This window comes from Pogona vitticeps, chromosome 5 (assembly GCF_051106095.1).
Source record: "Pogona vitticeps strain Pit_001003342236 chromosome 5, PviZW2.1, whole genome shotgun sequence".
Taxonomy (NCBI): domain Eukaryota; kingdom Metazoa; phylum Chordata; class Lepidosauria; order Squamata; family Agamidae; genus Pogona; species Pogona vitticeps.
This window is the reverse complement of record NC_135787.1, coordinates 10041148-10063074: the sequence shown is the minus strand read 5'-3', so window position 1 is coordinate 10063074 and position 21927 is coordinate 10041148. Positions and strand designations below refer to the sequence as shown.

Genomic DNA, 21927 nt, shown 5'->3' with positions numbered 1-21927 from the left:
TGTCCCTCTGCTGTCCATTTGCTACTAACCATTAATAGGCCATTTCAAGGACTCCGCTCTCCCGCTCTCCCTTTAGAAAGGACTGTAATCTGGAAGTGCTTACAATATAGGAGAGGTGGGAAAGAGCAATTCTTGGACTACAATACCCAGTTTCAGGCTGCACAGCTTATTGTCTGAGAGTTTCTGGGAATTATAGTTCCAAAAACGAAGAAGTCCTGCATAAATTGGGACACAAGGCACCCTATTATCAGCACTGTTCTGGCAGAGCTTTAATTTTTGCTTTTGCTCTTTACTGTAGGGAACAGATTTATTAAGCATAGGCAAGCAGATACTCTGCCAGGCTCAGGAATGATTTTAACACAGCCAGGGACCCAATCCCTTTAGGAATATCTCCAAATGGCAAGGATATTGCTCTCCTGGTGTGGCAAAAGCTGAAAAGCACATTAGCACAAAAATTATGGTATCTTCCTCGCAGTTCAAGGTGTGTCAAGAAACAGCAGCCATTCGTGTCCCCTTTTGGGAAAAAAATTAAACAGTTTTTTAAAATTTGGAAATCCCAGTTCACATTTGCTAAAGAACTTACCGGCAAGCAGGCAGTCCTGGGGACTGCTGCTCACCACGTGTCAGGGCTTCCACCAAACCTGTTTTCTGCAAGAGTGTAAAACACTCACGTTCTGCTTCCCAGCTACCCCTGGATAAGGATGTATCTGCCCAACCGCTGGATTCACGCCAAGCCTGGAATCTTGTTCCAGTTTAAAGACGCTGATGTGACCAGAAAAGTTAATTCCTCCCCAAACAAGGATGAAACCCACCGAGAGTTGGCTTCACATTTGGGCTCTGGTTTACTGCCGGGGCTGTCTTAAGTACCAAGTGAGCAAAAAAGAGAAGAGAGAGCTTTTAAAGTCAAGAGATCCTACCTGCCGCGTTTATGCTGGCTGATAAAACATTTCAGTGGAAAAATAGCAACGTCACCTCAGGAGCTGCTGGGCTAGAATCCGTTGCTTTTAATAAACAGGATTAGGCAAACTGGAATAAAAATTGTGCTCATGCAAACATGTGTGCGTGCACGCATGCACGCATGCACACACATGGATACATGTGCATACACAGACAGTTAACCCACATTCTAAACCAAAAAGCGGAATTCTGCAGCCTGGTGTAAATAATACAGACTTGTGAAAAGCCTCTTGTTTTTGCATTATTTATTCTGTGTCTTCCCCTTCCCAGATTCTTTTGCTGACTTTGACAGTGGGAAAGGTGACCCTATGAGACTGGGAAACCCATATATTCATATTCAAGAGCAACAGCCATTAAAGTGGACCCTCGACTTACAGAATTAATCCGTATTGGAACGGTGGCTGCAGGTCGAAAATTCTGTAGGTCGAGGCTCCATTGACCTGCAATGCATTGAAAACTGATTAATCCGTAACCAGACGTTTTTGTTCCATTTTGGGGTGTTTTTTTCCGTTCTGTAGGTCGATTCTCCGGCTGCAAGTCGAACCTAAATTTTGTGGCCAGAGAAGTCTGTAACTCGAAAAGTCTATAAGTGGAGCCATCTGTAAGTCGAGAGTCCACTGTATTGCTGGAACCATAACCAAATTACAACACGCAGAGGCCCTTCAGGTCAAGAGGCCTCTATCCCTCAAGTATACTTCTCTAAAATAAATGTTACTTTTTTTAAAAAAAAAAAGGTTCTTCTAGCATGAGACCACAAGCAGAAGCTTTCTTAGCTTGTAGGTAAATCCAGCGCTGCTAGGAACCACATTCTCTACACATAGCTGCCTCATGCAGCAACCCACATTGGATCGTTACCCTAGAAGCTAAAGATTTCTCACGTATACTAGGAAGTCTGCCCAGAAAGGCCAGCCACTAGGTTTCCTCAACATAAAGGGATGGTCCCTCACTGATCTTTGATGTGGTCTCCAGTTCTCACACCATAACTGTCTACAGCCCCGACGCTAGCAATCTCAGAGGATCTGATATTCGAGGCTGCTCTTGGCATTCCCAGATGCCACTGGCAGTATTCACATACAGTCCATCTCTAAACGTATCCTCACAGCCTTTCTACCATGACTCAGCCGTCCACAGCTGGTGGCCCTAGAAAAGATAATAAGTCTGAGACCCATGATCCTGGAACAACACTAGTACCCATAAGCCTCACTCAGTCTTGGGACCTCATGACCTCGTCCACATGCTCCATACACTCAGCAAGAGTTCCTGAAGGAGGGCTAGGGATTTCAACAGAGGGATTCTGGAAAACACCTGGATGACTCAAGGTGGGCAACCACTGGCCTAAAGTGTCATGGCCCACAGCCCACATAAAATTGAAGCAACTTTGTTTGCAAACATGTCAGCACACACATTGGTCCAAACCCTCTTACTTGGCTTAGCTATGCTGATGCAGCACAGGCAGGACAACTTCTAGAGATGAACTGACCTATGAAACTGCCCTAAGAATTGCCCTAAGAAACCTTCATAGGCATCGTTACTTGCACACTGAGTTGTTTGACTTTGGTGATCCCTCAACTTAGGGAAATTTGCCTCAAAAAGTGACATTATTTCCACAGCTACACAGGAGGGTTTTGGCCGTTGACTTACTGGAGAGAACCAAAATGGATTGGGTGGTAAACTCCTCAGCCACACTAGACGCTGTTCCAAGTCCTTCATGAAGAGCACGATACCATAGTCTCTCGAGACTGGAGGATACCTAATCTGAAGTGTAATTTCAGTAAGCAACTGGGGTCAGTCATTTATATAGCCTGAAGAACAGCATTTCCGCACATGGGTCTGGACTGTTCATTCCCAGTTCAGAAGCCTCACTCCGAATGCTGTCACCTTCAGCTGCAAGTGAACAAATCAGGGGTGGCACTACCACTGTAGGCATTTGGCTACTGTTAACTTTATTGCCTTTTCAGCAGAGCATGGAAAACTTACCATGTGGTATTCTCTATACCATGTATGGAGAATTAGTGCAGGGAAATCACCCCAAAGGGAGACCACAGCTGCAATACAAGGACATCTGCAAGCAGGATCTGAAGGCCTTAGGAATGGACCTCAACAGATGGGATACCTTCGCCTCTGAGCGTTCAGCCTGGAGGCAGGCGGTGCATCACGGCCTCTCCCAATTTGAAGAGACCCTTGTCCAGCAGGCCGAGGCAACAACAAAAAAGGCAGTCCCGGAAGCAGCAAAATCAGGGAGCTAGACGGGGTACAGATTGTATTTGTCTTCTTGAATTGGCCTCCTAAACCACACTAGATGCTGTTCCAAGTCCTTCTTGCAGAGCACAATACTGTAGTCTCTCGAGACTGAAGGATGCCTAATCTGAATCTGGAAAATTTACCAGTTTGGACTACAACTTCCAGAATCCCCAGCCAAGTCATTTTTCCAGTCTCTGCTTTTCATAACTCTTTCAGGCCAGAAAGATTTATTTATTTTGTCTGTTTTTATTTCTACTCTTCCTCTTTTGTTCTTATTACACTGATCTGATGGTTGTTTCTAGACTTTGTTTTTACTGCTGGCTGATATATTATTTTTCAATTGGTTTAGACGTTGACTTTTCCATTTCTAAAATGATTTAATCAGAATATTGTATTAGCTGGTTTGAAAGCTTCAGTAAACTGGCAAGTAAATAAGACCAAGGTAACTGGTTAGATGGTTCAAAATGGAGCTGTTTTCTTACCTGGTCACATTTCACTTTGGCACACTCTCCATTCCAACATGCCACTTGACCTTCTTGACACGCACAAAACTCGCAGGGAGCACCACTCCACATCTCATCATGGTATCTGATGGTGCCGTTGTGTACACAGCTCCGTTTGGAAGACACACACTCTTCACAACATTTTCCGGGACGCCGTACTTTGTTCTCCTCCTAGGAATGTGTAGTTCAGACACCTTGTGAAAAGAGGCATCAGCAAACACTGCCAAGAACATACAAACAGGATTCCAAGCTCAAGAGTTACCTTATGACAGGTCAACGGGGCGCAGGCGTGTCGCAGACACTTAGCCTCTCCTCTTTCACACAGACAGGTAGTGCAGGCATCTGGCTTCCATTGCTCACCATGCTGAACAACACAAAAACAAGTTCCAAGTCTTCGATCCATTTTACCATGGATGGAATTCCCCATAGCCTGGAAAGGTGCAGCTACAACTCCCACAATCCCATTGCCGTTCTGATTAGTGGCCATATTGACTGAGATTAGTGGCCATATTGACTGAGATCCATCTGGCGCCGACGCTGATGACATTTCGGCGCCAGGTCAAAACCTTCCTGTTCCAGAAGGCTTTTAACTGAAATAATATTAGCTGTGGGTCTGATGGCAATTTTTATATATATTTTAATTGCATTTTAATTGTTCTGAATTTTCATTGTATTTTAAATGTTGTAAGCCGCCCAGAGACTTTTGGGTAGTGTGGGCGGCATATAAAATAAATAAATAAATAAATAAAATATTGGATGGGAAAGCCTGGGAACTATAGTCCTTAAAGGTAGCTTTCTAAAGGTCCCCCGAAAGAATGTCAGCCCTTCAGCAGAAGACTTAGGAACAGACTGTTGGTTCCATTTGTACCAAAGTAGACCTTATTTGATGTGTTGTTTTTCTTACAGAATGGACTCAGGCAGACAAAAAAAGAGGGGATTCCATGCCACTCTGGGAGCACAGACATCGGTCCTGAGAAATACTTCCCAACCCATTATTAGCAACAAATTCCTATCCATTTCTAAGGAAGTAAACCTAGGTATGTCTTGCATGTGGATCTGATCCTGTTAGAATAAATGGGAAATTAGTGGTGTAGAGGCGGGAAGAGGTTGTAGAGGGCAAGCATTCAAAAGGGGGGCTGAATAATTTTAGAATTTTATGAATTTCTACATGACTTTCACAGAAATACAGTTTTCCTATTCAGAAAACATCTCCAGAAATAGCTGTTCTTTTAGAAAAACACACCATGCGGCACCATAAAGACTAGAGTGTTTTATTGGGCATAAACGTTCATGTTACTGCAGTTCACTTCTTCAGATGCACAGAGTGTAACCTTAGAAGACAGACATTTAAACTTGCATCGCTTTTCTGCAAAGCCTTTCATCAGTTTAACCACACTTCATCCGTAAGATAAGCACCTGTATTATCATGGAGCAGGATATTTTCCGTCAGATGAGTACAAAGTATTCTGCTCTGGAAATAGCAAACTCAGAAGAAATGGAGTGGCCCTAATACTACACAGGCATTTAGGAACTACAATGCAAGTTCTGACCTAGTAATATTAGTCAGACTACATGGAAAACCTCTAAATGTAACCATCATTCAAGTGTATGCTCCAGCTGCAGATGCTGAAGATGAAACTGAAAGCTTTTATGCAAGCATCCAGGAGGAAACGGATCACATACCAAAACAAGACATGCTATTAGTCATAGGTGGCTGGAATGCAAAAGTAGGAACAAAGAAGAATCAAATGATGTTGGGAAATTTAGTTGAGGGGATAGAAATGAAGGAGGAGAACGACTCATCGAGTTCTGCAAAGCCAAGAATCTATTTATTGCAAATGCACGTTACAAGCAACCAAAAACCTGTACAATTACTAGATGATCAACACAGAAATCAAACAGACTAGATAATTGGAAGCAGGAGATGGAGAAGCTGTATTCTCAATGCCAAAACAAAACCAGTATTGTGGTACTATTGTAAACTGTTAATATTAGAGCGAAGCTGGAAAAGAACATTAAAAGAATTGTAGTGCCCACACATAATTTTAACAACATTCTTGATTAATTTAAATTCTGCATAAAGAACAGATTTGCATCACTAAACGCAATTGACAGTAAATGAGAAGAATAGTGGATGGAAATCAAAACTATCACGAAGGAAGAATGCAAAAAAAAAATTTCCTGTAGTAAAAAGAAAAGAAAAACCTTGATGGATGATGGAAGAAAAACTAAAACACTAAACGTGGAAGGTGACAGAAATAGGATCAGATTTCTGAATGTAGGTTTTCAGTGACTCACATAGAGACAAAGAGAACTATTACAATAACCAATCCAAAGAAACAGACAAGAAAAACAGAAGTGGAAAAACAAGAGATATCTTCCAGAAGATCCAAGAAATCAAAGGAGAAATCAAGCCTAGATTGGGAATGCTGAATGACCAACAGGGAAACAGACTATCTGACCAAGATAAAATGAAGGTGGGAACAGTATACTGAAGACTTATACAGAAGAGATAAAAGGATGACAAATTCCTATGAAGATAAATCCTATGATGAAGAATCTGTAGTTCTAGAAAGTAAAGTGAAAGCTGTTCTTAAAGCACTGGGAAGATATAAATCACTTGGGGTAGATGGAATACTGACAGAACTATTTCAAGCCACAGAGACTGAATATGTTGGAATCCTAAAAAGAATATGCCAACAAATATGGAAACCAAACCAACGGCCTACAGAATGGAAATGTTCAATATGCATTCTAATCCTCAAGAAAGGAGGACCAAGGAGTGAGTAACTATAGGACCAATGCTCTAATTTCCCATGCAAGCAAAGCAATAGTCACTGTGTTGTGAAAAATGTTTTTACCTTACATGAAGGTAAAAATACCTGATGTTCAAGCTAGATTCCAAAAAGAGGCCTTCATATTGCACATATCCATTTTCTAATGGAGTGCACAAAAGAATTTCAGAAGAACAAACTCTATAATTTACAGAGTATAGCAAAGCCTTTGATTGTGTGGATCATGAGAAACTATGGATTCTTCTGAAATACATGGGTGCACCACAGTACTAAATTGTCCTGGTTGTATTGTGGACAAGAAGCTACAGTCAGGGCCAAAGATGGAAAGACAGAATAGTTTCCTATAGGCAAAGGTGTCAGACAACGGTGCATTTAATCCCTTTACCTGTTCACAATCCGTATGCAGAATGTATCATATGGAAAGATGAAAGAAATTCATAGGCAGGAGAAGAAAAAATTGATGGGAGAAATATCAATGATACACAAATTACACCATATTACCAGCAGAAAGCAGTTATGATTTGAAATGACTTTTGATGAAAGTGAAAGAAGAAAAAGCCAAAGCAGGAGTGCCCTTGAACACTAAGAAAACAAAATTTATGATGGCAGAAGAACTACACAACTTTAATGTTGACAATGAAGAAGTCAAAATTCTTACAGAAATTCTTGTACACCTTGATTCAAACCATCAATCCAAATGGAGAGGGCAGCCAAGAAATCAGAAGACTGAGACTCAGAAGGGCCACAATGAAGAAACTTTTTTAAAAAAAATGTCAAGTGTAAGAGTGTGTCACTGGAGACCAAGATGAGCATCACCCACTTTCTTGTATTTCTGATTACTGCGTATGTGTCTGAAAGCTGGACAGTAAAGAAAATTGACAAGAAAAAAAATTGATTTGCTTGAAATATGTTGCTGGAGGACAGCTTTGCAGATACCTTAGACTTTGAGAAAGCTGAACAAATGGATCCTAGCACAAATCAAGCCTGAATAATCTCTGGAAGCAAAAATGAAAGAGATGGAGGCAAAAAATAAGGAGACTAACGTTGTCCTCTTTTGGGAACATCATCAGAAGGCAAGAATTTCTGAAGAAGACAATAATGCTGGGAAAGGCTGAAGGCCGCAGGAAAAGAGGGAGGCCAAATACAAGATGGATCAGCACCCTAAAAGAAACCAGAAGCTGGAGTTTACAAGAGCTGAGGGTGGCTTTTGAAGCCAGGCCATTTTGGAGACCTGCTCAATCATGGGGTCACCATACGTTGGAGGTGACCTGATGTCACATAACAACAATTATCATGCTATTGAAAAAACTCACTTATGTAAAACCACTGGGCATTTTTTTTCAAAGGGAATTCTACATTAAAAAAATTAAAATCCTTTTCCCTAGTATCATTTTGACACTGTTTTATCTTTGACTTTTTTGGGGATTGGTGCTAGATTCCCTTATTTTTTCCTTTGACCGTATGAATAAGAAGGCAGTTCAAAGACTAACCACAGCTACTTCTTTCTCCCAAAGAGGGTCACCTAATTAATAAAAATTATGTGCCATTCCTACGTACGGTAAGCCCCCAAGGGTTGTATGGGATTATAAAGTACTGTACTCAGAAGTGTGTTTTCCGGTCCTTCTGTCTGGTGGCCCTCTGGGGTTGTATCGCTTGCCCAAGGCCACACAAGTGGTAGAGCACATAACCACACCAGTCACATATACTCCAGAAGATCTCTGGTGATCCATTTCCCAGTGGAAGTTCAAATTCCCTAACAGGTCAGGTTTCTCTTAACTCCATAAAACAGAAGTGAGGAACATGGGCGGCTTCAGAAATACAATTCCTATCACCCTTCACTATTTACTATGCTGGCTGGGGCTGATGAGAGTAATAGTCATACATCATTTCAGAGAGCTAAATGTCTCCCCAGCTGTGGTATCACATAACAAATCCTCTCCTGATTGTAAAAGGTTCAGAGATCACCTTGATCACCCATTTCTGCTACTCTTCCTGTTTTCCATCCCCTCACCCCCACTTTACAAAACATGTTAACAGGAACAGCCTTATCTAAATGGCTCGTGAACTGAGTTGCCTCTTGAAAGTGCATTCCTTCTATCTCTAATCCCTTTCAACTCGTTGGGCTTTCAGGACAAAGAAAATAAGTGGATTAAAAAAAAGAAAGAAATAACCACAGCGCACAATTTATGGAACAATTTATGGACGTTGGCAAAAAAATCTCTCAATTGCTGGAAGAGGAACAGAGCTTTTGTCGAATTGGTTCTTGTGAGCTTTCTTCAAAGAGTTACCTCATATGCTCTCCTGGAGACGGAGCAGGATTTTGGAACACATTCCGGGCAGCATTTTCCAGCAGGCACAACTGGATTTTCACCCTAAAGGATCAATTGGGGGGGAGGAGAGGGAGGTCAGGGAGGGGGAAAAAAAGACACTAACATAAAAGAGAGATGATACCAAACAGCACATCTAGGAAATGTTCCTGTTTGAGGACTATATCCCAGTATCCCCAATCCAGCAGACCTCTGAGAATTACAGTTCAAAAAAAAGTTGTACCATAAGAATCTGAGAGCTGCAGTGCCAAAGGTCACCGAAATTGTAGCCTAAATAAGTGAATTTTTCCATATCCGCCAGGAAAGTGAGCAGCTTGTTTGAAAATCTGCACCTGTGCATTCTCTGCGCAAGTATGACGTCGAGATGGGTGTGAACCGCCAAACCGGTGGTTTGTGACCATTTGTTTTTCAGCCAATCAGTTCATTTTTCAGCCAATTAGAGGCAGGACCCAGAGGAGCTGAGTTAGGGAAGCCACGGTGCGGCCCCTGAGTGGGTGCCCACTGGAGAAGGTAGGGCCGGGAATCGCCGAACATCTGTTCAGCCGAAAAACGAACCGGCATGAACTACTGGTTCAGCAGTTCTCGCCCATCTCTAGTATGGAGAGAGAAGGGCCAGCCCAAAATAAGTTTCTGCCTGAGGCAAAGGATAAAGTGACAGCTTTCTGTTCAAGGAATCGAATCCTGTTGGGATAGCATTTGAATCCTATTTCAAGTCTGGCAAGGGGATCAAGTTCAACTACATTCTTCCTTGAGACCTTCCATGCTCACCAAATGCCTGAAGGTGAAACCTGGTTTGGGGCACAGCTAAGGGATACAGTGTTAAAGCTGAGAGAGAAGAGATTGGCACTTAAACCTCAAGCTTCTGATTTGGAAAGGGCTGAAGGATTCCATTGCAGGTCACACCATCACCAGTTTCCTCCAATTTCGGCATAAATTGAGTCCATACGCTATAGCATAGCAAGGTACCAGATTTCCTTGCATGACCCCCCACGACAGAAACATATTTATTACTATTTATTGTTAATCCATTTCATTTCTGCATCACCTTTCCACATATAGGGACTCAAAGCAATTCACAACAATTAAAATGCGAGCAAGTTTAAAAGGACAATAAATTATTCAATCAAAAACAATTAGCCATCCAACAGGATAAAAATTAATAACCAAAAAAACTTTAAAAACACTTTTAAAGAATACCATAACCAAGATCTCTGGGAGAGTCTAGTTTTAATGTCTGATGTAGTGGTTAAAAGTCTATTTTAAAAGGATGGGATGTGGTGGCGCTGCGGGTTAAACCGCAGAAGCCTCTGTGCTGCAAAGTCAGAAGACTAGCCGTTGTAAGATCGAATCCACGCGACGGAATGAGCTCCTGTCGCTTGTCCCAGCTTCTGCCAACCTAGCAGTTCGAAAGCATGTAAAAATGCAAGTAGATAAATAGGTACCACCACGGTGGGAAGGAAATGGCATTCCGTGTCTATTCACGCTGGCCACATGACCACGGAAGATTGTCTTCAGACATACGCTGGCTCTATGGGTTGGAAACAGAGATGAGCACCACCCCCTAGAGTCGGACACAACTGGACAAATTTTCAAGGGGAACTTTTACCTTTACCTTAAAAAGGATAATCTTCGCCTTTCATCCGAAAAAACAAGAATGGCAGCCTAGACTCTTAGGGGGAGGGGGGAAATTCCACAACCCGGGAGCAGCCACACAGAAGGCTCTGCCTCACATTTCCATCAAACATGCCCATGAAGGCAGTGGAACTAAGAGAAGAGCATATACAAACATTACAAAGTCCTGCTGGTGTTTAAGTAGTGGATCTTTTATTTCTTCCAGGTGGAAAGAAAATGAAAACAAAAACAAACAAAAAACACAGTTTTAAAAATTGACAACAAATTTCTGTTGTTTTTCCTGGTGGCCATGGCAATGTCACCAGTATCAACAGCACTTTTAGTGGCAGCCATTAAAGAGGAGCAACTGGGGCTGTAAGAACTTACCTGGGGTACGTTTCCTACTCCATTCTAATTCTTTGAATGTTCTGTGATTTTTGTGTGTGGTGTCTTTAGTATAAATTTTGAATTAATGTTTAGTTTAATATTGGACAGTCTTGAACAACCACCCACCACCTCCACCATCAAGCTCTAAAGAACATGAAATAAAAATCAGAAGGTTGAAAGATCAGATCTTCACTTAAGATCTGGCCAGGAAGCCATCGATTCTGGGGCTGAGAGTAAAGTGGAGGCAAACCCAGCCACAGAACTTGACAGAACTTGGGCGAGTTAATTTTTGAGACTACAACTCCCAGAATTCTCCAGCCACGCTGATCACTGACCATGTTGACTGCAGGATTTTGGGAGACAGAATTCCAAAAAATAGGCATGACACAGGTAGTAGCGATGTGGATATAAAGAAAACCTACTCAGTTCCTTGTTGACAGGCTTTCTGCAATTTGTGAAAAATGTCTCTGTGGTAATCTATGTAAAACTAGTATGCTTTCTTTTGAAAAGCAAAACACACACATACACACGCACAACCCAAACACAGGAGGACTTTTAAAAGATGCAAATAACTCCTTCTAATTGTTAAATGCCCACACAACAAGAGCAGATATTTCAGTTTTACACCATTTACACAACCTGTGCAATTATTTGCAAGTGACACAATTTGTTCAAATTGCACAATTTGCACAAAAATTGAGTCAATAGCACCAGAAGATATTTTGCTCTTCTGCAAGGCAAGAAGAAAATTTTTGCTGTTTCTCATCCTTGAGTGTAAGGATGAGACTGGCAAGTATTTTATACTCCTAACTAGAAGCCCCCAACATCTGCCTTTCTTCAAATCTTTCACTTTTTAATGGACATTTTCCTGGCACAGGAAAAAAGCACTGGGGGGGGGAGAGAAAGAGAGAAACGGGCAGGTTACAATTCCCACTATTAAGATTGATGGGCTTTCCCACAGAGTATCTTATTATGGAAATCTATCAAAGATTGTTAGAATTAGCTAAAGGCTGGAGGTTGCATTAGAGATTTGCTATCTGATTATTCACACCCTCCTTGTGTCACCTGTAAATTTCTTCCACATTTAATGACATTCTAACGACTGGCTGATAAATATTAGAGTGATCCATTGCAGAATAACGGCAGATTGAAGAGTGAGGTGGAAACATTTAGATATTTTCCATAAATTTGTTCTAAGGCTCATTTCTTTTAACTCTTCATCTTTGCTGCACTGCTGAGCAAACGCAAAGCACATTTTCGAAGCCTCCCCCAGTTTTTTTTTTTTAAAAGAAAAGTTTATATACCTTCATTGGAAAGGAGCGGGCATTACTAACATGAACATCTGGGTCCTTAAAACATAGGTGGGAGAATTGAAAGAGAGAGGATTTACGACATGAACATGATGACAAGAATATTTGCCGCCTGTCTAAGCTGCCCGCATTTCTGTTAACCTGGATGACTAAACCCATACATTAAGGAAGCATTTTTGTTGAATGTAAAAACAGGAATGTGCTGAACAGCAAAAGGGAATATGGCTTTTCTAAGACCAACTGCCTGGCGTCAATGTTAAAAAAAGAGCTGAGCAGGTTTGGAGGGGAAGGGCAATCCACCGACAATTTCCCAGAGATTGGAAGGGTTACTTTTCTGGACAATAAATCCCAGAATTTGCATGTGGGACACTGGAAGCTGTATTCCTCCCCCCTCCCCTGGAAAAAAAAAAGCTTTCCCATACTCTACAATATCCCAGCTGTATTGAGGCCAAAACTAGAACTAGATAATATAGTACATATTTCAAAGGGGTGCTCACTCAAGTGGTGAATGACATCTCTCTGTCACAGTAAACCATTTTCCTCACTTACATACCTTGGAATGAGCTTATGTTTGGGGATTGGTCCCTGGAAAGTAACCAATCTAACATGGAATGTTTTGTTTTATCCATTTTTAGAATTAAAAGGTACATGTGCCTTCACTATTTAGATGTGTGTTTGTCTCTCGGGTTACTAACTTGTAGCAAGCTCCATGTTTATCCTCACACCTTAAGATTACGGTGTCAACGCATACTGGCTGTTGATTATTTATTTATGTGGCTCAAATCATGCATTTGAGAGGGTTTCATGAGCTTTTCAGCGCTGTGGTGATGGTGTGGAGTCTAAATATTATTTTTGCCTATCAAACCTTTTTTTAATTTCTTTCCTTTGAAACTCCTCCCTTATGAGCTCCTTTCTCTGCCATGTTGAAAAACATTAGCACTCCAATCCTTGGCCCTCTGTTGTTTTCTGGGTGTCTTCCTAACCCATTGTTGTCCTTCTCTGATCTGTTGCCCTCGTTAGGAGTGGCACAGCAAATGTGGGCAAATGTCCCAGTTGCATCTCATTGACACCCAAACCCAAACCGCATCTCCATCATTGGCTTAAAAACAGTCTATCTCCCCCCGAGAAACGTCCAGGGAAGTGATTTTCAGCTCAGGATGTTGCGGTTCTTCTCCACGACCCTCATCTCTCTTCATAAAACCACAGACCAGAAACTGAATGTGCCAATCTAGACACTCCCTGTCCATTTGTTCATTTATTTGTCCAAGACAGCCATTTCTAGGCTCAGTGAAGCCCAACAGTGAGGCACGACGGCAAGACTTTGGCCCCAAGGTGGCCGAGTTCACAACCGCTCCCCACCCCCATCAGAAAAGCAGATAAAGTACGACAAGGCTGTAATCCTATTATAATTAGTTTCAGTAATGACAAGACTTTTGTCTGGACAGCAACCCACCTCATTATTTATTTTTCAGAAACCTACTAAAATGCACAGTAGTTGGCAGCACGCGCAGTCTTACCTCGTTGCATATAAGAGGCTGACAAGATGCAGTAAAACACTCCACAGTCCCATTCTGACAAACACACTTGGCACAACGGCTGGGGCGCCACTCCTCATGATCCCGGAACGTTTGGCCATCAAAAGAGCAGGCCTCTGGAAGAAATGGAAGACAAGTGTGTTGGTATCCTTGAATCCTCATGGAATATTCCAGAGTTAGTAAGCACATTTGTTTTCTTTTTTCACAGGGAAAACGCACCACAAGGTGAGGTATTTGTGTATTGCATCTATAGCACCAGGGAAAGTCTTTGGGAGCCCCAGGAATGGTGGAAGGGGGAAGCCTTGAATACAGGGTCACCACCATCACATCTCCCACAGAGGTGACAAGGGCTGACATTTCCTTATGCATGTGCAGACATTAGGATGAACACACAAGCAGAGGAGCCAGACATGCTGCCCCCATTTCCAGCATCTGCACGTTCAGTCAAATATCCTTGTTGAAGTCAATATGCAACCAGACATGCAAACCATTTTCTGCATGCAGACACCTACCTAAACATAGGTAAAGGTAAAAGTAAAGGTTCTCCTTGACATTTAATCCAGTTGTGTCTGACTCTAGGGGGTGGTGCTCATCCCCGTTTCCAAACCGTAGAGCCAGCATTTGTCCAAAGACAGTTTCCGTGGACACATGGCCAGCATGACTAGATACAGAACACCGTTACCTTCCCACCATGGTGGTTACCTATTTATCTACTCACATTTACATGCTTTAGAACTGCTAGGTTGGCAGGAGCTGGGACAAGCGATGGGAGCTCCCTCCATCGCATGAATTCGATCTTACGACTGCTTGGTCTTCTGACCTTGCAGCACACAGACCTCTGTGGTTTAACCCACAGCGCCACCACATCCTTGAGCTTATACGGAAAGCCATAAATTCAGGCACAGGAATAAAGTAGACGGTCAAGGAAACATGTCTTTCCTGCTCTTTCAACATTATTTACTTTATATGAATGTCTCCAGAATTAGATGTGCAATTTACATCCATGTCTCCAGAATTAGGTGTGTGGATATGAGATAAAGGGACAACATTCCAGACATAGAGGGACAACATTCATGTGGTTCCTTTTAATGTATTTCCAAAAATTACGTCCTTTTCATCCCCTGAAGGTGTGTTATTCCTAGATATAGGAACATTGTAATGTCTAGTGAGGGCTCCAGATTATATGTAAATAGATTTTCTCCCACCAATCTTCTCGGAAAGATACAATTTTATCATTTAGTGTTGGTCTGAGAACATATGCAACAACAGACGGCATAAATTTTCAAGACCGAGCCTGTCCCACTTCTTTCTCTCACCTCCACTGCCAGCACATTGAGGGCAGCATGCTCCTTGGGCCACCACTTCACCCCTCTCACAAGAAATGACTGGGCAAGGCTTGGGGGCACAAACCACTTTCCCATTGACGCAAGAGCAGGTTGTACATCCACTGCCAGCCCATTCGGTACCATGCTAGAAGAGGAAGACAGAGAAATGAGACGTATTATCCAACTGTTGACAACTGAAGGAGAGGAAGACCCTTTACAGCCTTAGCCTGCCTTTTTTCATGCCTGATACTCATGCCAAGATAATCGGTTTAGTATAATGGTTGCACTGCTTCCAGTTATAGTTGTTTTTGGGTGTTGAGGAGGGGAGTATCTCTGCCAAAATGGTGGTCAAAATCTCCCTGTTTGGGTTCAAGCTATCTCTAGAACTGTGTCTCCCTTTATGAGTTTGCTTGAGTATTAAGATCATTGGGAAGGTCTTGCTCTCCATCCCACATCCTGCAATATCTGCCTCTGTACACTCTGGAAAAGCTCCAGCAAATACACAAGGGCCCATTGACCATGTAAACAAGAAAAGAAGAGTCTAGTCTCTATTACCGTGCAGAAGATCTGAAGAGCTGAGGTCAGGTGGCTTCACCAGACCTGCTTCCTGGAAAGGCCGCTGAAAGCACTGGTGTGAAGCACAACTACTGGGATTCTAGGAGAACAGACAGCTAGACAGGCAGCTGTCTCCTTTTCCACGGAATACCATTCCATTCACCCTCATCCGAACTTTCTCATCCCCCTCCCAAAACATGTTCTTTCTTCTTTAGCGACCAAATATATTCGTGTCCTGACTGTGTTGTTTGTGCATTTCTCTAACTCCCAGCACTTCTCTCTTCCAGAGAGGATAGGAATGGTGAGGGATCGTTTTTGTTTTCCATGGGTTCTAAAAGTGTGCCTGCAATTAAAGGCCTTTTTAATAATCACATACTGATTTTTGCAGCAAGAATGCCAAAGGCTCCTTCTGTGACCCAGTTGGCAGCCAGAATAGGCCAGTGCTTGCCCCCGATCTTCGAGTATCTGGCCAAAAGTTAATTCATGGCAATAACTTTGGTTAGGTCATGTGTAGAGCCGCATAAGATTTCTCCGACCTACTTCCCTGAACACAAGAACGAGACAAAAAACCTAAAGCTGTCAAAGAATCGGCTTGAGCTGAGAAATGCAACCCTTTATTGGTATGAACGAGGCCAACACTCACAGGCCGTCGGACTTCTCTAAGCAACTCTGGCACCGCATCCAAATAACCTGATCTTGCTTACTTAGGCTATATTTTCCAACACAAACAACTCAGAAAGTTTCTCCATCAAAAATAAACATGTTCTCATCAAAGATCTAAGGCAGAAAACACAAGAAGAAAGCAAGAGATTGAAAAGGAATATATAAAAAAAGGCTTACTTCACGGACTCGTCCTTCATGCTCACAAAATCCCTCTGTTCGGGAAACACATTTAGGGCAGCAAGCATTGGGGGCAATGTGAAGCACTTCTCCCTGTGCGCAAGAAAAAAAATGAACTGGGTGTAAGGAATCAGTTTATCTGGAAACACAATCCAGGAATCTGTTCCTTCCAAGTCTACAGTCTAGATTGAGGCATGCGGTAATCTGCTTTAATTAACATATGAGGAGAGGGATCAGTTTAGCCTCATTTGTCATTTCTGACTCTCTCTTCACATCGCGAGCACCCATGGGAACAAGTGAGCCTCCTCTGCACATGCTAATGAAGTGACTTGCTGCCCATGTCAAATTAAACTTGTTCATCTTCTAGGTAAATTTAGAAGAGGAAATGTGTCCAAAGAATGGCACAGAATACAGTGGTGCTTTGCTAGACGATGATAATCCGTTCCACTGAAATTGCTGTTTAGTGAAATCGTCTAGCGAAAAGCATTTTCCCATTGGAATGCATTGAAACCTGTTTAATGCGTTCCAATGGGGAAGAATCGTCGTTGTCTAGCAAAGATCGGCCATAGGAAAGCCGCTTTGTGAACCACCGATGAGCTGTTTAAATCGCTGTCTTGCGAAGCTTAGGTCCCGAAAACACCTGTTTGCAAGCATGGAGGGAGCTGTCAAAATCGTCGTCTAGCGAAAATCGGTTTGCAAAGCAGGGACCAAACATTGTCCAGCGAAATTCCCCCATAGGAATCACTGTTTTGCGAATCGCTATAGCAATTGCAAAAAGCCAATGTCTAGCGAAAAAAACTATCATGTGGGGTAACTGTCTAGCGAGGCACCACTGTATAGTTCTGCTGATGATGCTAAGCCTGAAGCTGCCCAGGTTAAGAGATGGCTTGATCATAGAGAAGAAAGAGTGCAACTCCTCAGTAACAGGAGACTGCTAAAGCATCACCAAAAATGAAGCAATAGTTTAGCTAAAATGAAGACGGCAGGCATCTGACTTTTATTAGATTTATATATGCTAAGCAATACGTACAGGTGTACCTTTAAAAAATAAATGACTTCAGTTTCAAGAGAACAACCAGAACTTGGAAAAGAGGGACTATGACTCCTAGCATCAACACGCTGGATGGGGTTACTCCAAAGTTTTTTAAAAAGTAATGTTTCCAGCTCTCTTCTTCTGGAAATACTAAAACTTGGTCATGTTGGCTAGAGTATTCTGGAAGTTAGAGCTTTCCAAAAGTAACTTTTCTGTGCTCCAGGAAAAACAATAACAGAGGTGTGCAGATTGGTGCTTTCGGACAACAATTCCTGTGCTGCTGGTCGGCTTGCAGTGGTTCTCTACCATTTCGGCAGGGTTTTTTTCTAATTTGCTCTGGAGATGCCAAGTTTTATCAAGACCTGCTTCGGTGAGCAGGTTTCAGATTTTGATACCACAGCTACATTCATCACAACAGTCAGAATTAGGGCTGCTTACTACTAACATTCTGAAATGTTACTTCTTCAGATTGCAACTTCCAGAAACCAAGCTAGCCATATGAACTGCGGGTTGTAGTATATCTACTCTGCACTGCTAAAGGAAAAAGTAGCAAACCACGTGTTATCCACTGTACGGCGGTTGCATTTCTGCTGGATGAGGTCAAAAGTTCCTTAGATATTTTCTGCCCAAAAAAAAAAACCTTGTATAACTTTAGGAAGACTGTATTTTCGTTTGGATGAGCAGTGACACCCTTTACTCTTCTGTATCAGGCAGCAAAATCACTTCCTTGGTAGGGTTGAACCTCAAACTCTTGGCATGCAAGAGATGCTTGACCCAAATGAACACAACGCCATCACAGGGCAGATGGCACACTGTGGCCTTACCTTCCGGACGTTGCACCGTGGGTTTTTGCAAACGACGGCATCGCACAGGGTAAAGTCGCCATGGCAACGACACTCTTGGCATGAGTCCGGCTTCCAGACGGTGTTGTTCTGCAAACAAATCCAAAGCTCTCAATTAAAATTGCATTATGGAAGTGCTAACGCTGCATGCCGTTCCAGAATAGTGAAGAGTTGAAATGAATTTACGGGGGGGGGGGGGGAATGGGGGCTTATGTTATGGAGGCAAACTTGGCATCATGGTCTATGTTCTACACGCTGATTAGTACCTGTGGCTATAATAAGTCCAAAGCCGTTCATTTCATACTTCCAAAAGATATAATCAAAAGGCTCCGGCCGAAGATGAAAAGCAATCAATTCCATCTGCAAAGTAATTGATCCGCCTAAACCCCGGTAGCTACAATCTGATTAGCGTTTGCCTCTCCCATGCAGCACCGACTTCTATAAACAGACTAGGTCTGGGAATTTAACAGCTACCAAAGGTACTTTTGATGCTCCGTTCCTATTAAAATTAATGCGCTAGAAAGATTACCTGGGGTGTTACAACTGCTACTACAGATGGGGAGAGGCTAAAAAGACGGGGAGTTTGCTGGTTGCAAAGGAGACAGGGAACATGATAGATCAGGGGAAATTCTGAATTGACTGTGTAAATATACATATATCCTTTAGTCTTCAGTAGAATACATAATACATAATTTTTTACATGGGTGGAATATAATGGGCAATTCTGCAAACACAAGGCTGATGGCCTCTTCAGCCACAGCTTATGTTTAATTAAAAAATTCCTCCCTCCCCCAACTTCATTTCTGAGGCTCCGTAAGGATCCCTGACATGCACAAAGATAACCCAGATATTTTTCCCATCCCTGCTCAAAAACTGCCCAGCTACATAATCCCAAAATCCACTAATTCCCTAGACTGTTCCTTAGGTTGACCTCTGCTTAAAACTTTACTCACCTGATTTACATGTACAAGAGCAGCACAGTATTTTCTGTAGTATTGACACAAGTTGTACTTGCAAAATTATTTTTGTGCAAACTGCACCAACTGGGTAGTTGGACTTAAAAAACGGATGCCTTGTTACACCAAATTTCTAAAATGTGAAGCATTGAATTGGTTATTTGCTTCTTTTTGATCAGTTTGCTAGTCTTCCTGTGTTTGTTGATCCACAAGGGGAAAAGGCAGTAGCTTTGCACAGAGACATTTTGTACAAGTTGTGGAAATGTCAACTGAAAAAAAGCTTCTTATCTCATTCTTACACTGGAGGAGAAATCACATGGGGTGAGCAATTTCTCAGCTGAGACAACCTGCTTCATTAAGGATGAGTAATTTTGCCATAATTTTGCATATCCCTAGCTCCTACTACAGGGAATATATAAATTCCCATTCTTCAGCAACGTTGTGACTTAGAAAGGGAATAGGAAACACAACACTCCAGATACTGTTGGACTACAGCTCCCATCAGTCTCAACTAACGTGGTCATCAAGGAGGTATATTGGAACTTGGCACTCATTAATAACTCCTCAGCCCAAAAAATAAGGTGTCAATGACAATCCACATCTGTTGGAAAATCCCCTTTCCTGTCAAGTATTGGAAATCATTGGTTCAAAGTCTTTTGTTTCTGGTCAGCCTCTTAGATAGTGCCGGCCCTACCATTAGGGTGCTTTGTCTTGAGTAAAAAGACAGTACTGGGGCATTTGCTTGTTTCCAAGGCATGAACAGGATGGAACCAGGACCCCTGAACCCAGCATTCATGTGTCACAATTAGAAGAAAGGAAAGAGAACAAAATCCAGGAGCATTAAAGAGAGTAAAGCTCTTTATTTTAGAAACGAACCTTCTTTGCTTCTCCCATTGTCAATTCACTGACTGGATCAGCAAAGTCTTGGAGCTGCGACACCACTGATTTCAGTTGCAAAGGAAATGGAAGGGCAAGAGAGAAAGTTCAAGAAGTGTAGAGAAGAGCACGCTCTTTGCATTGCCCTTTTAAAAAGAAATTTAAAAGAATCACAATTATTCCCCTTTTAAAATCCTACACTCACTCTCTTCCTGGTGACTGCCTTAAGAATCTGCCAGGAGCTTTCTCTCAGTGGCTGGAATTGAAGATACAAAACAGAGTACTCTGGTCGGCAACTATTGACCAGAGAAGTCCTTCCTGCCCTGTTCAGGCTACAGACTGGCCTTGCCACTGGAGTTTCTCATTTCCAGGAAACGGATCTTTATGGAGAACTAGAAATGCACAAACACTGCCCCAAATTTGAGCAAGAATCCTGTTGGAGAGTATCCAAAAAGGCACAGAACCGGTCGGTCCTGATGAGTTCAACCTTTCCTTTGGCCATAGAGTGGCTCTGGTGCGTCCCTGGTTCATAAGATTCAGAAGAAACATGTATACTCCGTAACTGTATGGTAAAGCTGCTAAAATTCCTCCTTCTGTATAGCTTCTTAAAGGCATAGGATCCCCATTAACATTTGCGTCTGGCCACCTATTAACATGCCCATTTCCCCCAGACAGCATCTGTTTGCAGATGGATTAATTTCCTTATGCCTCCCCCCCCCCAATCACCTTTTGGGACACAGCTGATTTGTACAGCTGTAAGAAAAGCGGTCGCTTCCTGCTTCTTAGCCAGACTGTACATGGGAGGCCAGCCCTCCCTAATAAAGCTGATGAGAATATTAAACCTAAGTACTGCCAGAAATTGACTCATATTTACAGCCCTGGAGTTCAAGATATAAATGATCCCGGAGAGAGGCCGTCATTTTTACTCTGATAACAAAACTGGCCCACCGCAGGGATACAGTGGTAGTAACTGGGGAGTAGGCTGAAAAATCTGTCTTCCTTCGGCTGATTTACTGTACAGCCGTAGAATCAATTCAAGCCAAGTTATATGGGTGTCAAGCTCTCCCTAGCTCGCTGGCTGTATTTAATCCCATCCTGCTCCTTTCTTTTAAAAAAAAACTGGTAAAAAAATAAATAAAAGCTGTTCTGTGTCAGCCACGGCTTGTATCAAAGACCTCCTGGCGCCACAGTAAGCCTCGGGACCCCCACATACCTGCATTCTCTTTGGAAGAGTGATGGTTTGTTTCCCCACGTGGGAATTAACAATTTTATTTGGACTGTTGATTTCATCCTCCTGTCCTTGCTCATCCCAGCAATAAGAGAGGAGGTGGGAAGTCAATGCAAGTGGGAGCTAAAGGAAAGCAGGATGTGATTTTGGAAGTTGCTACTGAGCATCTCTGTGTGCTGCAGAGTGATAATCTGATTAACTGTAAGGGAGGCAGCAGCTTCTTGTAAAGGTGGGCAGTCTTGTCAATTTGAAGAAGACCACCCAATGTTTAATGATTGCCAGCTTTCTTACAAAGAATACAGAACCAGGCAGGCCTCTGGTGTAATTTTTAAAATATTTTTAAGCAAAAATGCATGTTCACGATGACTTGATGGAAGGTGGTTGAGCCTTAAAAGTATTATGATTTTTTAAGTACAGTATTTTTATACTGGCAGGGTGAAGCAGCCAAGTGCCAAGTTTATGACTACTGAAGAGAAACAGCCATTGTAGAGCCTAGTGGGAAGGGAAGGGAAGGGAAGAAAGGAGGAGGGGAAAGAAAATAAAACTATTATTAATTTGGGAAATTATTTACTGGCAGTGCAGGAGAAAAAGTCCTTAAAATAGTTT

At 42.3% G+C, this 21927-nt stretch overlaps 1 protein-coding gene across 2 annotated transcripts in view; it reads right to left on the bottom strand.

Annotated features, from left to right (window-relative positions):
- FRAS1 (Fraser extracellular matrix complex subunit 1) overlaps nucleotides 1-21927 on the bottom strand; it is a 299294-nt gene that overhangs the window by 172236 nt on the left and 105131 nt on the right. The window contains exons 3-10 of one of the 2 annotated variants that reach the window (XM_078394488.1): nucleotides 18244-18351; nucleotides 16387-16479; nucleotides 14983-15136; nucleotides 13649-13782; nucleotides 12126-12170; nucleotides 8785-8868; nucleotides 3964-4065; nucleotides 3681-3872 (exon numbers count right to left, since the gene is read on the bottom strand). In XM_078394488.1, coding sequence (XP_078250614.1) covers nucleotides 3681-3872; nucleotides 3964-4065; nucleotides 8785-8868; nucleotides 12126-12170; nucleotides 13649-13782; nucleotides 14983-15136; nucleotides 16387-16479; nucleotides 18244-18351 — 912 coding nt within the window. The remainder of the gene's footprint in view (nucleotides 1-3680; nucleotides 3873-3963; nucleotides 4066-8784; nucleotides 8869-12125; nucleotides 12171-13648; nucleotides 13783-14982; nucleotides 15137-16386; nucleotides 16480-18243; nucleotides 18352-21927) is intronic. The other variant, XM_078394487.1, reaches the window with a different exon arrangement.